General features: G+C 31.8%; 1 protein-coding gene across 2 annotated transcripts; it reads right to left on the bottom strand.

Annotated features, from left to right (window-relative positions):
- Positions 1–8,130: 8,130 nt before the first annotated feature.
- LOC125215316 (flavin-containing monooxygenase FMO GS-OX-like 7) lies at positions 8,131–10,714 on the bottom strand. Of its 2 annotated transcripts, XM_048116704.1 has the most exons (7): positions 10,056–10,712; positions 9,900–9,970; positions 9,645–9,794; positions 9,124–9,206; positions 8,769–8,904; positions 8,409–8,579; positions 8,131–8,326 (listed from the first exon to the last, which is right to left on the bottom strand). In XM_048116704.1, exons 1-7 carry the CDS (start codon positions 10,618–10,620, stop codon positions 8,186–8,188), a joined length of 1,317 nt encoding a protein of 438 aa, XP_047972661.1. In that variant the 5' UTR covers positions 10,621–10,712; the 3' UTR covers positions 8,131–8,185. The 2 variants fall into 2 exon arrangements, with proteins under 2 accessions (XP_047972661.1, XP_047972668.1); XM_048116711.1 differs by lacking the exon at positions 8,769–8,904 and having other exon boundaries at positions 10,056–10,714.
- Between the last annotated feature and the right edge of the window lie 8,323 nt (positions 10,715–19,037).

Raw genomic sequence — 19,037 nt, 5'->3', positions numbered from 1 at the left:
AGAGTCAGCGAAGGTTGGATACGCATTCCATTTTGATTAAAAAACATCTCACTATATAAAAAATTATTTCATTTGCAAAAAATTTGAGCAAATCTTGCAATTTCTTCACCCATGAAAAAATTGTGCGTCCCTGTAAAGGGTACTGTGCAATTCACATAATATTTCTACTACATAACATGCTCCCTTTGTCCGCCATTAGGAGTCTTATTGACTTTTCTGCCCTCATTTTATAAAAATGATAATAAATAGTTAAAATAGAGAAATGGTAGAATAAGAGAGAGAATAATGTAGAGAAGTAAATCGAGTGCAGAAAAGTCAACGGGACTCCTAATGGTGGAAGAAGGGAGTACATAACAAAGATAGGTTGTTAAATTCATGTGAGGCCGGTTGTTGGGTTGTCACCCCCACCACAACGTTTCATTGCATTTATCCAGGGACAGAGCCAGAATTCAATTTAGCAGGGGCAAAAAAAAATACATGAAGAAATTTTAGAAGTTTGAGGTGGGGCATTTATAAAGGAAATTAATTTTTTTTAAAAATTAATCAACAAATTAGTATCAGTGAAATATATTGAGGTGGGGCAATGCCCCTTATTACCACCAAGTGGATCCGCCCTTGCATTTATCTCATCTTTATTTACATTGTCAAGTTGAATGAGAGTTTGTGAAAGTTGGATACATAATCCAGTATGAATAAAAGGCAGAAAATAATGTAGAAAAGTGAAATGAGTGCAGAAAAGTCAATGTGACTCTTAACGATGGACGAAGGAAATATATAACAAAGATAGGTTGTTAAATTCATACAAGCCGGTTGTTGGGTTGTCACCCCCACCGTGATGTTTCATTACATTTATCTCATCTTTATTTACATTGTCAAGTTGAATGAGATTTTGTAAAAGTTGGATACGTAATCCATTATGAATAAAAGGCATCTAACTATTTCACTATATAAAAAAATTATTTCTTTTTAATAATAGTATTTGAGTAAATCTTGCAATTTCTTATCTCTGTAACCCCGAAAAGCATTATGTCTCCATTAGGAGACATGATGAAAATTATAATATATAAATTGATAATATACATAATCCTAAAATCGAATAAGATAAAATACACCATCAATACAATTTTAAACGACTACTATTATTGAAAAGTTACGCGAGAAAAATATTGCAACAATCGATTACTGGTTGTTAAATCTCAACCAAATGTAGTTTATCAGATTTAAACATATTTTAATATTGTCAGCCTTCATGGACGACTAAATGGTGTTGTTTTAACTTATCAAACTAAAATGACATCTTGAATATTCAACCGGTTCACTAATTATTTCTTTTTTTAAGTAATGCATTTCACAATCACGAAAATTATGAACATTTCCATTTATGGAAAGCTATCCTAATTTATTATCTACGTACATCAAATTATTTAAAACTTATACAACTATTAACGCACTAATAATAATGTAGGTCTCACAATCCACTAGCACTACTTTAACTATCTTTCTTCTTATCTTCTTACTTTACCAATTTTATCTTAATTCCCGTACGATATCATATGCTTATATTTTTGTGAGACGGAGGGAGTAAAAAAAAGCTTCAATGGTTATGCGCCCAAATAGGAGTGACGGAGAAATAAGATGGAATAGAGATTGGAGTAAAAGGTGTGAATAATGAAGTAAAAATAAGATGTATTTATAGAGTGAAAAATGAAGAGAGAAAAAATACAAATTTTTTCGGGCGTGCGATCACCCGGACGCATGCAATAGTGGACGATCGCGCGCCCAATCCATCATCCTCACCCGATGCGGAGGGCGGGCAGACGGGGTGGGGCTTGCCTTCGTCCAGTTAGCTGCAATAGTGGACGATCATCCAATGCAATTGTCCTAATTATCGTCTACTGTTACGTGTGCCCTTATCCCTCCATTGAATTTATCTGTATAAATTACTCCCTCCGTCCCCAATTAAGAGTCACACTTTGACCGGGCACGAGTTTTAAGAAATGTAAAGAAAAGTTGGTTGAAAAAGTTAGAGTGTCTACTATAGTTGGCCGAGCCAAGCCACAAAATCGTGGTCGGGCCACCAATGCCCATGTTTCCCACTATAGTGGACATGGCCAAGCCACCAAAAAATTTATTTTTTCCATTTTGTTTATACTTTAATTCTACTACAATAAAAGTTATTGGACTATAATAATTGAAAAAATGCATACGAACTAAAACTAAAACAAAATCTTCGTTGTATTATATAAAGGGGTAAAATTATACAACGAAAATTTTCGACTTCTCATAAACTACATTCCCAACGCATATCACGCTTTACGCCCTCCTCCCCTACGATTCCAAACCTCTTCTACCGTATCAGCCTGCAGTGTCGTATGTGATGTTTCCCTCCGCATATCGGCGAACCGTTGGATCAAACTCACTTTCTATTACATTTCTTAAAATCCGTGCCAAGTCAAACTGTGTAAAATTATGTGGGACGGAGGGAGTACATTTTTTTCCCCTCAAAAAGGTTTTGGATTAATTCGTCCTTGCTTTGCTATTGCAGTTGTTTGAATTATTTTCTATATTTTTTTTGTGTAATTGATCAGCTACCTCCTGAATGTATAAGGATTAATTAAATTTATCTGGAGATGAAATAATTAATCTGGAATTAAAAATAATTCACTCTTTAATCAGAACTCAAGAGAGTTGAGATTCCGTGTAAGGTCTTTGGTTTTCACGTCTTTCGAGAATTAGATGTTAGAGATTTAAAAGGGACTTTGATCCCAACATCTAATTTACGGATTTCTCATATCAGAAGGAGATTTAATCTAATTAAGTGACCGACCTAATAATTCTAGAGACACGAAAAGGCAGAAAAATTGATTGGATAATAGCTTGAGATTGTGCATTAGATCCTAGAATTGTAGTAGTACATTCTTTCCATCTCTTCTAAATACATTTTTATTGTTCTCGTATTATTTTTGCTTAATATTTTTTTTTTAATTTCATTAAAGTGGTAGTTTTAGAATATTTTTTTAGATTGTCTAGATAGTAGTTGAAGTTGATTCTTACTTTCTCCGTTTCCCAACAATTGTGTCTATTTTGGTTCCGGTACGAGATTTAAAAAAATATAAAGGAAAGTGAGTTGAAAAAGTTATTGGAATATGAATATCACTTTTATGTATTAATTTTATAATAAAATGTGAGTGAAATTAGTAAGTGAAATGAGAGACCTATTACCATTTATGGTCAAAAGTGGAAGTAAATAATTAATGAGGGCAAACTAAAATGACAAAAATGGAAAATTAATTAAGGACATAGGAATTGGTATTTAAATTGACATAATAGTTTATGTGGAATACGATTCTCTTACTGGTGGAATACTAACTTTTAGTAGTAAAATAAAAACTGAGTCTCTCAATAACACTTAATTACAATATTGGTAGTTACTAGTTAGTTATAATAATTAATAAGTTTAAAAATCAAATAATTAAAATTAATGAATAATCTAAAAGCAGCCCATGATATGTGCCAATACAATATTATAAATTTGAATACATCATTTTTATTTGCTACTCCACACAATTTACAACATGTTTTTGGTTACTATTCCCAATATTTTAATTATGATAAATGATAAAGTCCCATCTTAATTTTATTTAGGACAACAATATTGGACAACGGAATAAAGTATCTAGGGGAAATGAAGTGACGATGACAGGTTAGCAAGTGTTGAAAGATGCAACTGATAATAAAATATTTTCTATTGGCGTCATCAAAAAACTTGTAACAATATTGTACTAACAATATAGTACTAGTGGAGTGGAGTATAATTTAATCACAAAATATTCAGCACATTTTGTAACCCTTTCAATATGTAAAGTAGCCAGTAAGGTCCAGTTAACCTTTGTAGTCGTGAAGTGGCAAGGGATTCCACACCAACCTTCTTAATGACGGTTTAACCTACGTCACCGCGTGCTCAGGCTTCAGGGCTTAAACACGTCGCTGCTAAGCACGCTCCCTTATGCCCATATGCTGCAAAAGCTGAAAAGCACACCGATAAACTAGTTTTGTTCCTTTTCTTGTTAATTCTGAAAATGAAACTTTATTAATGATTTGTTCTATATCTTTCTATTTTAACTATAAAATTATATTTACCTATGCAATTTTTTTGGTGTGTTATTAATTTTTTTTATTATCTATTTTATTTAAATTGTGTATTTCTCTAATTTAAAAATTACTTAGTTTTTATTGTTCTTATTTTTGTTTTTTAATTATATATCCCCCTGTCCAAAATTAATTGTCTCACTTTGATATACCACAAGTTTTAACTACTTCGGCTTATAAAAAATAATCTCTTTTTTTTCATTTTAGGAATTAGGAGGTCCACCAAAGTTATTCTTTATCTATTTATATTAATAAATTTTGTTTCTAATAAGGTGAGTCGTATTTTACACTTCAACCATTTATTTTCATCCATCTCTTTTTAATTTTAGCATTTTTTTAACACTCGTGCAATCCACTATTAAGACTATTTTAATGGATGGAGATAGTAATAAAATGTGAATGTAATTAAATAGTGAAATATGAGTGAAATGAATTACGGATGAACGAATAATGAAATATGGAACATTTAGCGGTTCAATGAAAAATAAAATGCTAGATATTTTAAAATGTTAAATATGTGTATTAAAAAAAATTAAGTACTCCCTCCGTTTCGCCATAGTTGAGGCGAAACTTTTCGGCACGGAGTTTTAGAAATGAATATTGGTTGTGTTAAATAAATAGATAAAAAAGAAAGAGAGAGGAAAAGGTAGAGAGAATAAAGTATAAAGTGAATAAAGTAGAGAGAATAAAGTAAAAGAGAGTAAAGAAAGAGAAAAAAGTTATCAAATATGAAAATGACTCAACTATGAAAAAACTTTCCAACATAGTAAAATGACTCAACTATGGTGAAACGGAGGGAGTATATTTTTAGCTGTTCAGTGAAAATTTTAATTATTTTTTTATTCATAAATCTTAAAAAAATCAACAAAAGAATATATACATTGCCATAGGTGTACTATCATCCCTCCTTATATATAGTATTACTATCTTCAAGTCAAAATAGAGATTCACATTGTAATATAATATATTGTAATATAATATAGAGAGAAAGAGAAAAGAAATACTACTAAAATGTATCCATCATGGGAATTGAGGTACGCTTCCATGCTTGATGCAAAATAAAACGCAGAAACTATGAGAATGACTGAACTGGTAATAAAGAATTTAAACTTATTGAGAACTTCGGAGTATAAAAACTCAATGTAAAATTAATAATCAAAAGTCTGTCTTCTAAGTTCAACAATGAGGCCATTATATAGGCAAAGGAAAATCTTAAACTTATTGAAAGAAAATAACTAAAAAGATTATAAGCAAAAATAACTATAAAGAAAATAAGCAAAAAGGAAAACCTAATTTGTAGAAGGAAAACAATTAATATTTTCCATCTACTAATTCTACTAACTAGGAAATAAATAATATTCAAAATATAACTTTCTTAGCCACCAAGTCATATATTCTACTGCATCAATGCTGGTAATAAACATTCTGAAATCGTTGATGGATGATGGGATTTGGGACACCTTTGGCATCCTTACCACATGGCCCAAATTTTGGATAGTTTGGGTTGTGTTAGTCTTCTTCTCCTTTTTTTCCATTCGAATATCTGCAGCTCGCATTTTGGAGGTGCGTTTTCAAAGTTTTAGTTTGTTGGTATTTGTTTCTTTCTTCTTCACTTTGCTCCTCCCATAACGTGTGTGCTGGTTCTATTTTGTACTGGCATGGTTGTCCACCCTCCAATGCTTCTCACTCGCAATCGATGGATTCCTTCATTGTTTGGAAAAGGTCCTTAGTAGGATCCCCGGTTACAACATATATATAGATTTGGAGATGGGCGGCGGCCAAGAAGAAGCACCACCACCTTAATCTCATCAACACACAAGACTCACTCCTCATCCATCAACCTTGTATAATACTCCATATATTGTGTTGTTTAATTTACTATAATGTACGTACATACATACATACATACATACACACACACACATATACTCTGTGGTCACCCCTAGTCTACTTTGATTTCAACTTGTAAATACCATGTAATCGATGTTTCAACATATATGTTGTACCACTCCTCTATTTCATCTTTCTTCTTCATTATTTTTATGATTTAATGTTAAGGTTTTATTGGAATATGATGGGTTTTGCAGGGATCATAGGATTATATATTGATCAACTCATTTATATATCTCTCCCGGCCCATAAAAAAAAAGCATAACCATTTTTTTGTTTTTATTAGGTTTGAATTTGAATTAGCTTTAGAACGATCGGCCTGCTACTCAAAACATTTTTTTTCCCTCTTAATTTCTTGAATGTGAGTTGGGTTTTTTCTGATTGATAAAAAATAATCGTTACTATTTCTGTGATTATTTTTATGCCTAATTAAATTGCTTTAGTTTAAATTGTGAATGCAAGATTATATTTCTTTGACTTTAGAATATTTTGGAATCTAGGATGGATGCGGCATCGAATCTAAATATTCTTTGATGTTGACGTTGTTTACTGGCTTTATAGTAGTAGAGTATTAAATAGTACCCCGGCAAATGTAGTACTCCATATGATATGAATATTAAGATTAATATATAAAGATTAATAATGATTCCAAAAATAAAAATATTAATTATCAATATTAAATACCCTCTAATAAGTATTGCACCAATTTTACATATGTTATCCCATTTTCCAATTTATATCCGTTAGAAAATCTCCGGTTCGCTCTAAATAATACATTTCCCTTTTGAAATGTGTAACTTTAAATGACACATTTTTTAAAATACAAAAATCATTCACTGAATCTATTTTATTCTCTTTTCATTTAACTCACAAAACACAAAACAACACTGTATAAAATTGCGTACGGAATAAAATTGCTTCACTTAATTAAAGTGGTATAGAGGGAGCAATTTTTTGTTGTTGATTGTAAAACAATCAATTAAATTTAATATTTCCCTTATTTCCGGTTCATTAGTTAATACATTTGCTTTTTTTCCTTTACGTGGAAGAATATTAAAACTATAATTACCAAAATCATTTTCACACGCATAAGTTCCCTATTTTATTTGAAACAATCACAAAAGATTATTGAAATATATGGGCCTGTAAACAATAGAACTGGCCCTCAATAAATGGGCCTCATCCATTCTGTTGAACAATAGGCCCAGTTTTTTGGACTAGTATTGAGCTACGGATTACATAATATAGAAAGGATGATATGGACGTCGATACACATTACTACATCAGGCACATTTTATCAAAAAATAAAATAAAACTAAAATAATAATAATAATAAATATTAAGTAATAATAATAAGATAGAAATATTAAAAGATTTTAAAATAAATAAGTCGTATATTATAATTACAATTTCCAACAAATTGAAATCATTGTATTACAAAATACTACTCCTACATATTACTCACTCTGTCCCCTAAAAATAGAAATTTTTCGAATAGCTCGGATTTTAATACAAAATTGGTAAAGTAAGAGAGATAGAAAGAAATGTGTTGGTGGGAAATAGATCCCCTTCATTTGAGAGAAGGAAATTTTCTAAAATTGGTAAAGTAAGAGAAATAGAAAGGAAAGTGTGTTAGTGGGAAATAGATCCCCTTTATTTGAGAGAAAGAAATTTTCTAAAATTGGTAAAGTAAGAGAGGTAGAAAGAAAAATGTGTTAGTGGGAAATAGATCCCCTTCATTTGAGAGAAAGAAATTTTCTAAAATAGAAAATTTCTATTTTTAGGAGATGGATTAAAAAGGAAATAGTTTGTAGTTTAGGAGACGAATGAAGTATATTATGATATTGCCATGTATATTTTGGGAATTTAAGGACATAACATAACACACAAACGTATATGTGAAGTAAAACATGGAGAATCATATAGTACTACTATATCGGATAGCATAGCTGCAACAAGTTGTTCCAGAAGCGGGACAAAGCTCCAATTTCTTTGAGATTTTGTCCTCCACATAGGTTGTGTTTGGATTAAAGAATTTAGATTTATGTGTAGAATTTGGTTTCTCAATGATTTGAATGTGGACGTTGCTCATGAATTACAATGTTGACCATGTTGAATTCAATACTATTCAAATCAAGAAAGTGAACTACATCAAATTAGGTTCCCATTCTCTAAGCCTCTGTTTGTTGCCTTCAAAAACGAATTTCACGTAGCTTTTCACATATAAGTGTGTAGTTTCATGGACTATTTCTCCCACTTGATTAGCTAGCCAGTCCAAGTAGTCCAACTATTCAAGAAAGATATATAGTGATATCAATCTAATATGTATTCTCATTTCTCAAATATTATTTAATGTTGTGAAAATTCACCTCAAACTGGAGTGCATGAGTGTAGTGCTTCGGTATCCCTTTCTCCTCCATGAGTTGGTAGTGTTGTCGCACCTCCGTTTCCATCTCCTCCTCCGATGGAAGCCACACCTTGCCGGATAAAATACGAGCCACCCACTTTGCTTGGAAGTATATCGTTTGAGTTGCAACGGTCTGCGTGTGTTTTTCATGACAAAATAGTTCATGTGTCTTTGTAGATCCAAAGGTGGGGGCTCGAGCCCCAACCAAGCAATTTTTTTAAAAAATATCGTAAAATCGTATTTTTATCTGAATTATAGCACGAAAGCCCCTATCATAAACCGTATTATCGAAAAGAGATGGGAAGGATCGGACTGGACTAACCATGCATGGGATTCCAAGAAAAGAAAGATTTGGTCCAAGCTTTGGAGGAAAAATATGTTTGTAAAGGGGGCCAACACGACCTTCTTCCACAATTACGATGCCTTCCGTCTTCAAGAATGGGAAACTATACATAAACCTAGCATTTGTTGTAGGAAAAGTAATGTTTGCTAAATAAGGAGATATTTGTATAATTCACTTCAACATCTATAAAATAGAAGAGATATATCTGCATGAACGACAGCACCATCTTCGATTATAATATGCTAGTATTTTCTAATTTCAATTATACCACACCAAAAATAGAAGAGATATTGGTGTGGTGTAAATGTTAAGATGGCCAAATTGGAAACCTTACCCAGTACAATGGAGGATGATATCTGCATGAACGACAGCACCATCTTCGAAAACAACTTCTCCATTTTCATTTGCATGATCAATCTGCATTTTTAATCTTGACATGAGATTCTTTGCTTTACCTTCTATCTAGAACTAGTTTTATATGTCATAATTCAATGAAATTTTTTTGAATAACAATTCACTCCAGTACAAGAAAGCATGCTGAAATTTGTTACTCACTCCGGCCACAATGAACACACTTGATAGACACATATCTTTTGAGCAATAAAGGTGTCATATCATGTCAAATGTGGATTAAAATGTGATTTTTGTTACATTAATATAAAAGTGATTCAAAAACTAAACTATAAAGATTGAGCGTCTTAAAAAATAGAGAAATGTGGATCGTCTTAGCATGTGGATGCATGTGCCTGGAAAATAGAGATTAAGTTCCAAGTTAAATGAAGAGGTAAATATTGATCTTTTTAGCATTATCAATTTATCATTTACATTAATTAAGTGCTCATATATTAACAGTACCTTTGAATGTTGCCATATATTATCTCCACAATCCAACTTTGCCACTTTAACTTTGGGCGATCTTGAAGAGAGATAAACTTGTTTCGCCACGTCAGCAATTTCAAGTGATATATCCCATGCGCTTGGTCCATCACCAATCACAACCACAACCTATTCATAAAACAATTACTCCGTACTACAAAATTAAGTACATATCATTTTGAATTAGAATAAAAAAATTAAGAAGTTATGTCAAAGAAAATTCCAAATGCTTACCTGATTTTGAAATGGGTCGGGTACCCTATAATTATGGCTGTGGATCTGTTGACCTGCCCACTTTTCTCTTCCTATAGCATTATTAAAGTCAACTTAAACTTAATTCGATTTATAATTTCTTTGCTAATTAATTTTTTAAAAATGACAAATTGTTACCTGGAAAATCAGCTAGTTTTGGTATAGTATGATGTCCGCTGCAAACCACAACGGCGTCAAACAACTCGTTCGAACTCATTTCCCGAGTCCTCGACTCAACGATCCATTCATCGTTCCTCGAGTCGACTCGCTCAACTCGGACGACTTCCGTTTCGAACCGTATCAACTCAGCGAGTCGAAACTCGGCAGCGAACTCGTTGATAAAGCGGAGCACCTCTGGGTGACCCGGAAAGGTTCTCGGATCTCCGTAAGTGGAAAACGGATAGTCCGAGAAGCCCATGAGCTGTCTGGGGAGATTGGTGCGCAGCGATTGGTACAAGCTGCTGTGCACGATCTCCCTGTCCGGGTCGAGACTCAGCGGGTCAGACTCGACCCGCGGGTCGTAGGCCCATGTGCCGCCGAGTCGCTCCGATTTCTCGTAGACTACGACGCGGTGGCCTTCGGTTTTCAGGGCCCGCGCCGCCACCAGCCCCGCCAAGCCGGCGCCGATCACCGCCACGTTTAGTGGTGGCGCGGTGAGGTGATCGGAGGCCGTGGGGGCGACGGTAAGATCGATAGAACCCATTGAAGAATTTTTGTGATTGGGTAAACTATAGAGTAGAGGGTGACGAAATATTAATTTTTACTTCTACATGGCGTATATAATTTGTTTGTTATATGATGGAAACGTCAAAAAGGATGTGCCAGGATTGCAGTCTGCACATGCCATTCATCTTTGGGTAGCATATGGCGTGATCAAATTGAGATGTCTTGAATATATTACTCTTTTTAAAATATTTTTAATGCATTATTGATCAATTATAAGAAAAGTAAAAAAAAAAAATTAAAATATTATTAGTGGAGAACGAGTGAGAAATAAATTTTTAAATTAAGAAAGTACAAATTCTTATGGGACGGACTAAAAAAAGAGAATAATATTCTTGTAGCACAAGATGAACAATCATACATTTTCCATCCCAGAAAAATATGTCGTATTCTCTTTCTGTTCGTCCCATGATCCATACTCATTTATGCAGAGGCAGACAAAAAAAAAGTTGATAGTAATGTAAGAATTTGTTCTTCAATAATACTATTAGCTTGTTAAGCGCTTAACATAACTTTTCAAAAATTTTATAAGTTTTGAAGTAAAAAATAATAAAATTAAAATATTCGGTAAAGACTTAAGCCCTATTCTCTTTGCAAGAGTGTGCCCCCATTTATGACAATTTTTTTGTGTGTGACTTTGAGCATAATTTAGAATCTAAAAAAAAACGTTTCTAAATTACAAACAAATTAACTTCTATCTTTTTTTTTTTTTGCTTTTTTTGACACTTTCATTTACGTCTTCTAATTTTAGTTGGGACAACCAACAATAAAAACGTTTTTTTGAAGCATTGGTGATATACTTAGAAATATAAATTAATGTCTTTAATTGTATTACAAAATGTCCTTAACTGATTTTTTTATTGTAGTGTTACTTTCGTTATTTAATCGAGATTTTATATAAAAACTAAAAATTTCAAGTTTGTATAAATTTGGATGTTATAATATAAGTATTATTATTAAGGGTAGTGATAAAATGCAAACTTATATATTGTATAAATTCAAAACTTCTCAACACAGCTTCAACACAGTTTCAATACAATATCAACACAGTGTAAAATTTTAGTTTTAATGTCAACATAGTATCAACACAGCATCAATCATTGACTACCGTTGAAATTCTGTTGACATTTTTCTGTTGATATTTTTTTGTGATCTGTTGACATTTTTCAGTGGTGCAGATCATAGTTTTAAGTTTGTAAAATATTTAGAATTTTCATTTGATCACATTCCTTACTATTAATTTATTAAAGTTCACTCCATATGGTGCAATTCATAAAAATTGAGAGTATTATTAACATTTTTTATTGATTAAATAGTTAAAAGAGAAATGACTTTTGGGGTCTTTCCCGAATTATTTTGGGCTATCAAATTTAAAACAATACATATTTGAATTTACATTCTATTTATTACTAAAATTGAACGTATATTACTGATATCAATAAAATTGAGCATATATAGATGCATACACAATAACTACAAATCTATTAAAAACACCAACAGCAATGCAATGTTTAGCCAAAAAAAATATCATTTCACTTCAATTACGCATTCTTATGTAGAAGAAAAAAATAAGTAGCCCATTTTTAAAATTAGAGTTTCGTATTTTATTTGATACTACAAAATAAAATAAAGATTCTTGAAATACTACATAGCAGATAAATTTATCATATATGGTCTACAACAAATTTAAATTGGACCGTCGTAGCCGTATGGGCCTACATAAAATAGTAAAACCTGGCCCGCAAGATTTCGGCCTACTTCACTCAGGCCTGGAATTGGGCTTCGGAATGAGTTATTTAAAAGTAAAAAAGAAATTTTGACGTCGTACACATGATCAGGAACATTCTCAAAAAATAATACTCCTACGTAAAGCTTACATTACCATATGATTTAAAAAATAAGTATATTATAATGAAAGTCGAGTTATAATACGATTTTGAATAAATTAAAAATTTGTGATTTACTATAATGAACTTATTCATCACGGAGTATATTACTTTTGTTAACGAAAATAAGTCATATTTTTACATTTTACTTCGTCTATCAAAATTATTTTCAATCTATTTATAGTTGTTTTTCTCTCTACTAAATAAGTAGGGGGTGGGAATATGGATATTAGGTATTGGATTTACCTTTACCCAACTCGATATCTGTCAGATATTGGATACCTGATATCCAATAAAATGAGATTGGGTATGAGATCGGATAATGATATTTAAGATAAGTCGAGTATCGAATAACCCAATTGGCTATTGGGAACCTAAATCGTTATTGTTTTTAATTAGATTTAACGTTTAGGGTTGTTGTGACTGAAATAAGTTATTTATTAAATTATAATTAATTAGGTTAACTTTCTCTAAATTATTTTTGCTCACCTTCAAAGTGATTCTACTCTCGTTCCCTCATTTTCTTTCTTCAAGTCTCTACATCCATTCGCTGCCGCCTCCTATATATACTCTTTCTCGGCACCTCTCATTTAGTCACTGATTTCCCTTAACAATACAGTTGGCATATTAAAGTTCTTTAAAAGAAATAATTAGCATATTCTAAATGAGTAAAGAGAATTTTAGCTTTATAGAAAATTTAAGGAGTACATTTCTCATTCATAACTTGTTTTGTTATTAACATACGTAAAGAATCAAGTATTTGAAAATCTGATTCGTCGAGTTTTGGCAAGTATTCGAGTACCTGAAAAACATATCGGCGGGTATGAACTTTAGATGATTTTTGGGTTTAGTACCCAGTATTTTCGAGTTGGATACCATGGCCCGAATTCCCACCCCTAGAAATGAGAACTGAGCAGAGGATACCATAGATAACCGAATTCTCACCCCTAGAAATGAAAATAGGGTTGGATATCTGGTTCTCTGATCTATCTTATTTTACTAATTATGTATTAAAATCAGTGTTAGTGTAATTTGAACTTCTTTATTTCACACAAATGTAGTAGTATACTAATAACTTGTAATGTGATGGTGGTTGCGCGTGCCTACAAGAGACTTGCAAAATAGATAATACTTATAGGAGTATTATATTGTCATGCTATCTTTTGGTAATTTAAGGATATAGACACATAAACACACGCTTAAATAGATCTTAATCTGAAATTTTATATGAGAATGTTAGAATGTTAATTTAAGGATATGACACACAAACACACGTTTTAAGGATATTGATCTGAAATTTTGAATGTGTTGAGTTCAACACTCAACTTGGTCGGCTATTTGGTAACTTGTTCTTTTCTTGACCACAGCGTGCAGACAATTTTAGTAAACTGTTAATTACTAGTAGAACCTAATATATTGGTTTAAAAAAAATATTGGTACGTTGTTAAGATAAAAAGTGAGAATGCGAATAGTACTATTAAAAAAGTTATTGTCGCTAGCCAATTGATAAACTATCATATTAATTATATTTAGCACAACAGTAGTGGACTACGGAATAAATTAATTATCCTGAAAAAAAAGAATAAAATAGATGGAAGAAGTGGCTCCAATGCTGAAAACAGGTAATCCAAGAAGTTGGGTATTTTAGCCGGTTTAGCTTGGAGACTAGTGATGTGCAACTGATGATAAAATATTTTCATCGTCGCCATCACTATTAATTAATTAAAGAGAATTCCATGACCCTTCGAAATCTAGTATTATTATTTAATTATTACAAAATACTCAGGGTATTTTACGGCCCTTCGAAATCCATAAAAGCCATGTCATGGCCCATATGCGTGATGCAAGTCCTCACCAAAACTATTTTAATGTTTTTTTTATCTATAATATTTTATGTTTGTTTAAAATTAACATAAACTAGTATGTAAAGTCCATATTATTAATCTTTTTCCTGATAAGTCGATCTTATTTTCCACAAACAAATTTTCAATTATTTTCTCTCTACTCGTGCCGTCAACTATTAAGATTTTTTTTGTGGGAAGGGATAATTATAATGAAATGTAAATGTAATGAATTAGTCGAATATAAGGTTTATCTACCAAGAATAGTTCACGTTGAATGAGGCATTTAATAATGGGTAGACAGAAAATGAAATATGAGACATTTAATGACAAATGCAATATATTTAAAAAAACTTTTATTTTTAGTTGTTTAATGAAAATTTTAATTAATGTTTTCATAAATCTTTCTCCCCCCGTCTACAAAAAGTAGACTATTTTTACCATTTTGGGGTATCCACCAGAAATTAGAGTAAGTCTAAAAATGAAAAGTTTTCATCAAATAATAATTTTACACATCATTTATAATATGGACCCACAATCCACTAACATGTACTCCCTCCGTCCCGGCTAAGATGACACATTGCTTAGCCGACACGGGGTTTTAGGAGTTATTGGTTAAAGTGTTTAATTGGAGAGAGAAAAAGGTGGGTGTAAGTATTAAAGTAGAGAGATAAAGAAAGATGAATATTTTAATAGGAGTGAGAAAAAGTGGTTGGGTGTATTAATTGGAGAGAGAAAATTTCTAAAAAAGAAAATGTGTCATCTTAGTTGGGACAAACTGAAAAGAAAAACGTGTCATCTTAAGCGGGACGGAGGGAGTATTTCACTACATTTTCCTTACTTTCTCTTACTTTTTTCTATCTATTTCTTACTTTACCATTTATACATTAAAAATTGTGTCACTCATAAGCTTGTCTATTTTTAATGGATGGAGGGAGTATGTTTAATGGAGTATATAATAGAAAAAATAATACTAAATGCAAATAATGTCAAGTGTTTAATATTAAGCACTTTTACATGCATATGAATATAGATAACGGGAATAAGCCCTAGTCGGATAAATAATAGATAAATAGATGATTAAGATTTGTTTATCTCAAAAACGTGACATGAATCTCCCAAGTTGGTATATTCTTGCGTTGATATGCTCAGCCAAAGTCAAAGGACAAAAAGTAGGAACGAAAAGAACACATTGTAGTGTATATATATTTAGTGTACAATCCATCCCTCATATTTTATCTTCAAGTCAAAAAATATAGAGAGAAGAAAAGAAAAAAAAATGTATTCATGGGATTGAGGTATGCTTCCATGTTGGTAATAAACATTCTGAAATCTTTGGTGGATGATGGGATTTGGGACACCTTTGGTATCCTCAACACATGGCCCAAATTTTGGATAGTTTGGGTTGTGTTTGTCTTCTTCTCCTTTTTCTCTATTCGAATATCTGCACCTCGCATTCTGGAGGTGCGTTTCCACAATTTTAGTTTGTTGGTATTTGTTTCTTTCTTCTTCACTTTGCTTCTCCCACAACGTATGTGTTGGTTCTATTTTGTACTGGCATGGTTGTCCACTCTCCAAGGCTTCTCACTCGCAATCGATGGATTCCTTCATTGTTTGGAAGGAGTTCTTAGTAGGATCCCCGGTTACAACATCTATATAGATTTGGAGATAGGCCAAGGAGGAGGACCACCACTTCAATCTCAACAAGAGACAGAGTGATCCCTCTTTCATCAACCTTGTATAATACTATATAGTAGTATATAGTGTTGTTCAATTTACATACATACACACGTATTTAATTGACGACCACCCTTCCCTTAGTCTACTTTGATTTCAACTAGTGAATTATGAATACCATGTAATCGATGTTTCTCTATATATCTTAGTGTTTAGGTTCAATTGGACCAAAGGCATAGGATCTTATCTTATATTGTTCAACTCATTAGTATACATCTCTCTTTGAAGAAAAAAGCATAACCATTTTTTTTGTATTTGTATTAACTTGCTACTTAAACATTTCTTCCCTCTATCTTGAATAGTAATCTCGTTATTATTCTATGATTAATTGTTATTTGCGTACTTAGTTTCAATTGTGAATGCTAGATAATATTTATTTATTTGACTTAAAATATTTCTTCCCACTCTCATCTTATTTGTTCTTTTTTATTACGATGTTGATGGGTTTTGGTAATCTCAACATTTCGGAATCTTAGATGGAAGTCGGCTTTGAAACTGGATATCATGATGCTGACGTTGTTGAATATACTATAAATGTCTACTTTTAGGTCTACTTTAATTATGAATATACTTTCTTCTTTTCTATGTATTTAATATGAATACTTTCTTGCTTTTTCTAGCGATACTGAACCATAAATACACAGAAATTTCCGTACTGGAACATGAAATATATATAGATGCATAATTATTTTGCCTATATATCAAGATCAATAATATTTCTACATATAAAATTAGTAATTATAAATATCCTTTGCATTAATATAGCACCAATTCCAGTTCCACATATGTTATTCCATTTTCCAATTTATATCCATTATAAAATAATTTTGTGTTGAGGATCTGTCAAACAATCAACGAAATTCGAAATTTGATATGTGCTTCTCTTTCTTTACATAGACGAAAATTAAAACTATAGTTACCAAAAACACTCACACTTATTTCGACAACAAGCTCCCGCACGGTAATCTTTTTTTTTTTTTTTGAAACAAACAAAAAACGATTCATGAAATATTATATCCATCTGTTTCATAGTAATAGAGTCATTTTTATCATTTTGGTATGTTTCATAGTAATAGAGTCATTTCCCTTTTCAGGAAAAGTCAACACATTTTTCCACACCTACTTTGGAAGTTCGAAATCTCTCCAGTCTACAACTAAACTTGGACCATACTAGCCATACAGGCTTGTAAAATAATAAAAACTGGCCCTCAGTGGTTGGGCCAACTTGAAGCAGGCCCAAATAGCCCAGTTTTATGTCGGATAGCGAATTTGGACTGCAGAATAAGCTATATAAAATTAAAAAGATGGTTTATAATTACAACGTTGAATAAAGTGAAATTATTGCTTTGCAAAATACACGTTGTATTCTGATATTGCCTTGTATACTTTATTTTATTCTTTTCGATTTGACTCCCGGTGTACTGAACATGAGCATGTGACCACAAGGTTACCACAGCTCCATGCTACCAACTGCGCTACAACCTGTTGATGCCTAGTAGTATATTTTATTTTGGTGATTAAGGACATAACATAACACACTATAACACATATGTGAAACAGATCGTATGAATAGCTAGTGTAGCTAAAATTAACAAGTAATTCCAGAAGCCAGATCAAAGCTCCAATTTTGCAAAATTTTAGGAGTGTTTTCATAAAATTTATATCTTGAAATTTTTACTATAATTACTGTATTGTTTTTTTTTTTAATTATCAAGAAAGTACCTATTTTTTTTGCAATATACTAATTTGATAGTATAATCCAAGTTGTAATGGTTAACAATTCGGTTATCCGGAGTCAATCGTACGTAGTACTCAATCATTTGTTTGTTACATATTCACAAAAGAATATTTTACCAAATTAAAATTACAAATGTTCCTCAATCTTCATAATAAAAAATAATAATCATATTGATGGATTTGACAACGAATAGATTCTCTTACTCATGAAAATCTTTTACAAATGTGATAAATTTCTGATTAATGAACAACAATCAAGATATTGGGTTGGGATTCTAATAAAACATTTTTTTTTCAAGTTTGAATCTTTTCTTCATCGTATATAATTGGCAAGTTTCACAGAAATAAAGTTGCTAATTAAAGATTATGATCATAGCATTAATGATACTTTACAAGAAGTGAATTGTTTCTTTTGATAAAATCACTAAAAATGAGATAGTTTTTGTTATTTCTTAAAATAAAACTCCTAAATGAACACATGATCAAGTTCTGGAACCACAAAAAATGCTCATTGATTTCTTCAAAATATATTAGCATCCTCCATTTCCATATACAAAAATGAAAAAGAAAAAAATGAATTAATTATGGGAGGGAGGATGCGTCCTAGGCGGCAAATAATCGAGGTTGAAACCTGCTGTTTCTTCATCTTCTCCTCTTTTCCTTTTAGGAACCCTAAAACTCCTCTTAGAACTTGAATCTTTTTCAACATCATTCACTCTCTCTCTATCTCCTACTGATTTTTCATTTCCCTGCACACAATATATATTAGAATTTTCATCATTCGCTTTCATTCATTCATCAAAGAGAGAGAGAGAGAAAGAGAGGTAATTAACTACCTTGACAAAGTCCATAGCAGGGTGATTGTAAGGCACAGGGATAACTCTAGCATTGCATGAATGCAGAGAAAGAAATAGAACAATTAGAGCAATATTAATGATTGACATTTAATTTTGATGAAACATAAAAATCACATTCATATATATATGTATATATTGCTATAAAACCACAATTTTGGTAATGTGGAAGGGAGCACTAAAAGGTGAGATTTGGTCCAAGAAAGAAAAGATTAAAGGGAGGGAAAATTTTAAATTTGGGGACCTTAAAGTGATGGAGAGAGATCGGCAGAAACCACTATCTTTTCGGTTAAATAGATGATGAAGTGATGAAAGAGTCCAAAATAGAGATTTTTTTCCTCG

The sequence above is a fragment of the Salvia hispanica genome, chromosome 1, assembly GCF_023119035.1.
Source record: "Salvia hispanica cultivar TCC Black 2014 chromosome 1, UniMelb_Shisp_WGS_1.0, whole genome shotgun sequence".
NCBI lineage: Eukaryota > Viridiplantae > Streptophyta > Magnoliopsida > Lamiales > Lamiaceae > Salvia > Salvia hispanica.
The sequence above is the reverse complement of the archived record's forward strand: the minus strand, read 5'-3'. Positions and strand labels throughout refer to the sequence as shown.